We start from the raw sequence: 7,386 nt of genomic DNA on the forward strand, positions 1-7,386 counted from the left end.
ATTTTTGGAAATTTTCAAACCCACCTAACCCCTGAAACGGCTCAATCAAGCTGTACATTTAAAATATAATCAAATATTGATAAAAAAAAGAAACGAAAATCTATGGCATTGAAAATAAATGCAATTAATATAGTTGTATTAAAATATGTAAAAGAAATCAATTAGTAGATATAAGTAAAGATAAGTGTCTACCTAAATTAATTAGTAGGGGAAGGTGGGGAATGTTGGGGAATCCCGGGCCAGCGCGATATTTTTTTCCCTAGAATAGGTTGACAGCTGCAACCAACTGTCATCGGCTCGTCTCATACTAAGCTCAGTTTCTATATAGCACTCGAGSTGTGAACACGTRTTATAACCTCTCTGCGABAACAAAAAGAAATTCGACACTCCGAAAGTTTTTTTTCAACTCTGTGTACAGTTGGTTTTTTTTCACATTTTCCAATAAATTCATCCAGGTAAATATTTTTATGATATTAGCTGAGCCTTTAGCCTTCGACACACAAAAGAAATTTTGCACGAATTTACATTGTGTTCATTATCCACCGCCATTTTGCAAATATGATCGTTTGGGGAATTACGGGGAATGTCGGGTCGTTTTGTGTGTGTAGTTTTTTACATTTTTACATGCTAACTTCATATATTTGACGTGTATAAGTGATTTTTCGTGCAGAATTTCAACAACACAATAGTTTTTCAACATTTCCTGATAGTTTCGTACTCCGAAAAATTTTGTTTAGTCATTATGCCGCGGTACTATCCCAAACAAGAGAAAAYTRTTGATTTCGACAACATTTTGGAGGCGATCAAGTCGGTGAAAATACATCACAACAGCGTTCGACAATCTGCRACGGCACACAAAATTCCGAGGACCAACCTGATGCGTTATATTGCAGCATTTGATGGTGCGAGCATTGACGTTACTACTGCCAATGCGGATGTAATGAAGAATTTGCTGGCTGAAAGCACGACGATGGGCACAAAAACTGTGAGTTCTGCTGGTTTCTTTCTTTTTCTTTCATCGAATAATAAAAATTTTTTTTTTATTTCAGATCTTCAACATCGAACAAGAGAAGGCGCTGATAAGCTACATTCTCCAGGCCAGCGACATCAACTATGGAATTAGTTTGATGGAGCTTCGTAAGCTCGCGTACGAATTTGCTCGGAAAGTTGGCGCGTCGTATCCGGATCCATGGAACGACAATCAACAGGCGAGTAAGGATTGGCAGTTGGCGTTCATGAAACGCCACAAAAATKTGTCACTGCGAACACCAGAACAAGTAAGCCAGAGCCGTGCGAAGCGATTCAACAAAGAGAATGTCGATGCATTCTTTGCCAACCTTTCATCCGTTCTCGGTAAGGCGCCGTTTGAACCTCACCGAATATGGAACATGGATGAAATCGGGTGCCCGACCGTGCCAACCAGACCTGTAAAACCATCGCGCGCAAAGGACAAAAGCAGGTCGGCTCATCAACATCTGCCGAAAAAGGCACCAATGTGCCTTTGACTTTGGCCGTCAGGCTTAGTGGCCAGTCTATACCGCCATTCTTCCTCTTTCCCCGAGTCAACATGAAAGAGATTTTTATGACTCATGCGAGTCATGGCGCTGTTGGTGTTGCGAACGGTTCTGGTTACATGAACTCTGACGTGTTCCCTCAATTCATGCGTCATTTCATCAAGCACACTGGTGCTAATGCCTATTCGCCAACCATGTTGCTGCTGGACAACCACGGTTCGCATTTATCGATCGAGGCGATAGATTTGGCGAAATGCACGCACAAAATGCAGTCGCTAGATGTTGCGGTATGTGCACCATTTAAAGGCATGATGACCGTGAAGCATGATGCATGGAAAAAGTCCAACATTGGTGTCACTTTCGATCTGCATCATGTGCCGCTCCTTGTCGATCAGTGCTTCGATGTTATGTTAACGCCGAAAACCATCAAATCCGGCTTCCGAACAACTGGCATCTACCCGTTCAACCCTCAAATTTTCACTGCAGTTGACTTTGTCGCTTCAGAACTGAGCGGCGAAAATTTGTTCGGTGACGAAGAGAAAGACGCCGACAATCAACGTCGAGTTCTTGCCTCTGGTGATGCCATTGTGACTGCTGCKAATGAGGAGGTGTCAACGTCGGAGGCATCGACAAGTGCCCCAGCTTCAACAAGTGRTGCTGCATCATCGTCGTTGTCTCTTGTTTCGGCTCYACAGCTCCGTGATGCATTGAAATCGGTTAGCCCGTTGAAATTGGGCACACCTGCGCCGAAATCAAAACGTGGCCGCAAGACAATGAAGTCAACGATTTTGACATCGCCTGAGGTTGTCGCAGATCTGCTTGACAAGGCCGAAAAAAAGCGGCAAAAATTGACGAAGGCAGCCGATGAACCAGCAGCCAAGAAGCAAAAAGGCCGTGGCAAATCGAAGACGCCACGGAAGAGAAGCCCGAAGAAGCATCAAAGAGGACTTCGATTTTTGCACGATTTGCAAGAAAAAGATGCCGAAGCACGAGAATCGTCAAAACACGGCCCATTGCATCGTTTGTGATCGAGGGGTTCACTTGAAATGTGCCGAACCGAACCAAAACACTTACACCTGCATCCCCTGCGATTCGGAATAATTTTTTTCGCCAATTCCTATTTTTCTCATTATTTATAAATCTCTCTCATTTCCATTGATAAATAAAAGTTTTTCATGGGTAACAATCATGTTTTAATCGATTTACAGACAGCCCGCATTCCCCACCTTTTTTCAAAATCGCAAAATCAGGTTTTTTGTGCCAATGGCTATARCTTTTAAATTTTTGTAGAATTTTATCAAACCAATGTTATCAAAAGGAAGGTTACGACTCGCACTACAAATCCATGCTTTGGAATTTTCACAAAAAATAACTTTTATGTGACTTTTTAACCGAAATCAAAACGTGGCCCAACATTCCCCCATTGAAGAGTTGTAACCAGGCTTGTTACTTGTAAATGATTTTAATGCTACAATTAATAACGATAAGGAAAATCACAGAATAGTTGGTACCTTCCTTATTAAGTTCCACAACACATCACTAAAAATAGGTAACCAATATTATTGGAATATTGAAGCATCTACATTAGAAGTAACGAACTGCATATCAACAACACCAAAACCAGAGATAAAGAGATGTTCAACTCCTCTCTCACTGGAAGTGAGAGTGCAATTGCTAAACGTCAAAACCCACTGAACTTTGACAGCTAATCGAGTTCAGGTTTTGACATTTATCAATTGGAAACGAACGATGGCGATTGAAATCTTGCCAAAAAAATATGTAAACGGACTGATTGGTTGCATCTTTCGAGACCACTTATAAAAAATATAGAGCAATGAAAATTAAATAAATTGTGAAATGTAAAGGTATTTGACGAAATGTTTTTTAATTTGAAGCATCATAATAGTATTATTTTCAATGGAAAATTATTAAAAACATTTAATGATTGAGAGCTAACAAGCTTAAAAGCTTTTATTGGGCATTGAAAGGTCAAGTCAGTTATTCTAATATACTTTAAAAAAAAATTTAAATAGTTTCTCCATATAATAAATAACCACTATATAGTAATTTTTATTCGTACTAAATGTAGGTTGTTTTAATTTAAATAGCCAAAAATTATTATTTTGTCCAATCTGGCCATAATGGAAAATGTTATAAAAAAAAACGCTAATTTCGAGGTGCTCTCACACTGGAATAAGTTGAACATCCCTTTATTCCTGCCAAAACTATCAATTACTTAAAAACGAATGCGATAATAAATAAATTCTCTTTACGTGTGCTCAGCTCTTCTTGGTTGGGAAGAAAGCACAAAAAATGTTGTACACGAAATATAACATACAACAGAAGCACCGGTTAATATAAAATATTTGACGACAAATATATTGGAAGCAGAAAATCCACTTCAAGAAACCATCAGTTGCAATAACTTACCCTATTTTTAATCGATCGAACTTAAGAGGAGGGAGTTTACGCCATAAACTGTAAAATTTAATATAAATAATTCGGTCCCAAACTGACTAAACAAAAGCATAACTTTTATTACGAAATCGCCAACTTCACTTAAATTAGTGCACTTGCGAAAATGCACTTCCTCTGAGGACCTTTTGCCTATCAGCAAGAAGTGACAGCGCAGCTCAGGTGACAAAACTGCAACAACATATAATATAAAACTAAGTTAGAAAATATTGTGTAAATAGAAGTAACAATTAATTGTAAGAAGCTTTTTTGCATTTTCGTTGCATCGAATAAAGAACGGAACTTGTCTCCAAGAAAAAAACTAAAATTGTTTTTTTAAATCCTCCCAAGCCGTAGGGAGAAAACTTATACAGAGAGCAGAGAGCACGTTTACAAACCGACCCAGCGGGATAATCGTTCATCGCTTACATTTTTCTTTGAAGAATGCTTCGAAGAAAATTCTTCGATACTAGGTATTGCATAAAAGGCTAAATTGTACTGTGTTCATATTTTCAATCAAGTAAGTACATGAAAAATGGCAAATACAAATTGATGGAATACAATTTATAAGTAAATCTTTTCATTATTTCGTCAAATCGTCAAGAAAGTTCGTTGTTTTCAGGTGAGCTGCTTTTTTAATTAAAAAATTTTTCAATTTTGTGTTTAAGATCTATAAGATGAGTTACCACGGGATGAAGTTTTTTGGCGTGAAATCGGTTGTGGAAAATTACAAAAACGAAAGTAAGTTATTTTAATGCGAACAGTAGATATTTCACTACCTGATATGTTTAGTCTATATTTTCAGATTCTTGTCCATGCGAAATCGCCAGTCTGAAAAAAAATTTACGAAATGCAACAACATATAAAGAAATTGGCGAAACAAGTTAACACCACAAATGAGCTGTTGCGAAAACTAACCACCGCACAGTCAACGAATAATGCCCTCATAAATGCAATGAGTTGCAGTCGCAAATCTACCAATAAATTTCCATTAAAAACTAACGAAGCGTTAAAAGAACTTGACACAGAATTGGAAGGCAACAAGGAAAAATATGTGAGTTTATTTAAAAATACTACACTTTGGTGTCACATTTTAACTCAAAAATTAAAATTCACAATGCAATCGAAAAATCGCTGCATAAAATTATAGCAGTTGAATTGTTGCTGGAACACAATTACTTCGATGTGAAGGGCAAGAAATCTTTGAAGGAATTTAAGCACTTTAATGCGTTACTATTTGGTAAGTTTTTCGACCTTTTATCATTGAAGGACATAGAATATGTGAAAGTTGAATCACTTCACTGAATCGGAATATATTCACCAAATTCAAAAAAGTATCAGACTCGCGAAAGGCCGTTTCTTCAAGTCTCGTTGCTTGGAAAAAACGCGAAAAGAGACTTAACCAGAAAATTAAAAAAAAATTCCCTTTTATATTATATAAAAATACTTATTTTAATAATGAAATACATGTATGCACTTTCATAAATAAAGCAAAATTAATATGAATTTGTTTCTATTCTACTATTGACCTTGGAATAGAAGAATTCTCCGTTAACTTTAGTATCGAAGAATTCTTCGTTAATTGAGGCATCGAAGAATTCTCCGCTAACTTTGGGATCGAAGAAGTCTTCGTTAATTGAGGCATCGAAGAATTCTGCGTCCCTATGGTAAGCGAAAGGGGTGATCTGTTACTTTTTGTAGGACATCGCCGTATTAATTTTCATCGGTCGGAGTAAGCGATACAATCTTGCTGCACCGTTTACCTTGCTCGCTTACCAATGTTTACCATATTCCGCTGCAGAAGTACACATACGATTATTTCATTTCTCAATTCCGCACGCTAACTCGCTCCACTGAGAAACAATATATGCACACTTGCATATAAACTTATGATATGTAATACGGAACGCTAATTATACCCTACGAGGGTACCTCAAAATATTATATACTTATTAAACAGTTCGGTAGAAATAGTATAAAGTTTTAAAATATATATTTATATAAATAAATTAGTAATTAAATATTCAAAGTCCAAATTGGCACATTTTCGGCGATACCCTTTGTTCTTTGGTAAGCAAAAACAAGCAGGATTGCGTATATACTACATACATGTATGTACAAAAAGTACTGATCTCTTATACAAGCACTCACATCAGACACACAAACACAAAACAATTTAATAAAATTGCTTATTTTAGCAATTAAATAAATACTAAATAAATTCGGCAATAATTGTATACTATTTTTGAGATTAATTAAATAAAAGCGTTATTTAATTTAATCCGATAGGCAAAATAAAATTTTAAATTTTATTATTTACAAGAGACTTCGCTTTGCAATCAGCAATTTCACTTAAAGTCAATCAATTTATACTGAAAGAAGTTATTTCGTTAATATATTTTTTCTAAATGAACGCAGATTCTAAAGAATCTAAATCTTCACAACTACTGAAAGTTCCAAAAATGATTTCGGGCGAAAAAAGTCCACGTATACCTGCAGAAGCTACACGCTCAAAGCAAGGTGTTACAAAAATAAAAAAGGGGGAAAAACGTTATAAAAAGACAACAGTGCCAGTTTAATAAGATACTGCACTCGATTTTTATCTTCGCCAGTTCAAGATAATTCTGAATCAGCATTGGAAATCAAAAAATTTGGCTTACGCCAAAATTGAAGAAACGAAAGCAATGATTACTGATCAATTGAAACTGATTAAAGCAATTGCACCTACTCCACTTCCTTGAGTAGAGATGCTACATGTACAAAGTCAAGAGGCAAGTTCAGGTATCCACCTCAAGGTGCTCGCATGTGACACAGAAATTCGTCAGGGGGGTTATGAACAGTGGCCATCCTTCCAGGCGTCATAGTAAAACAGTTCGCATTATACTCGTATGACGACAATTTCAATAATGCTTGGGAAGCTTTGAAATCAATGTACGAAAATGAACGAATATTGGTCGATAAGAAAATAACAATTTCAATGTACTTGCCAAAAGTACAAAAGGAAACCAGTGAAGAATTTATCAAACTTCAATCCACTGTTTCCAATTGTTTGTCGCTTTTATTGACCCAAAACATTCCCGCAGATAACTAGGGTCCTATGCTGGTAAATATATGCAAAGCAGCGTTACAAGAAAAGTCGTAATTATTGTGGGAGCAAAAGCTGTCATCACGGGAAAAGTGCTCACCACCCAGTACGAAATCTCAGAAAGTGTAGACAAAAAAATAACCAAACCAAAAGGTATTCAAAACGACCTCAACCAGAGAACGTAAAGTATAGAGAAGGTGCAAATTGAATTCTGTATGATGTTCGATTTGGCGGCTAACAGAGCCGATAGAATYTGGGTAAGGAATTCGCCGTCCTCGCTGCTATTTAGCAGAATTGAGCACGTGCGTGGCAGAAATATACGTAAAATGGCTG

At 36.8% G+C, this 7,386-nt stretch overlaps 1 protein-coding gene across 1 annotated transcript; it reads left to right on the forward strand.

The window, feature by feature from the left end:
* The first annotated feature begins 742 nt into the window (after positions 1–742).
* On the forward strand, positions 743–2,542 carry LOC108971159. Its single transcript, XM_018937030.1, has 3 exons — positions 743–985; positions 1,050–1,459; positions 1,519–2,542. Exons 1-3 carry the CDS (start codon positions 743–745, stop codon positions 2,540–2,542), a joined length of 1,677 nt encoding a protein of 558 aa, XP_018792575.1.
* Positions 2,543–7,386: the final 4,844 nt, after the last annotated feature.

The sequence above is a fragment of the Bactrocera latifrons genome, unplaced genomic scaffold, assembly GCF_001853355.1.
Source record: "Bactrocera latifrons isolate USDA-ARS-PBARC rearing strain unplaced genomic scaffold, ASM185335v1 scaffold_329, whole genome shotgun sequence".
Classification (NCBI taxonomy): domain Eukaryota; kingdom Metazoa; phylum Arthropoda; class Insecta; order Diptera; family Tephritidae; genus Bactrocera; species Bactrocera latifrons.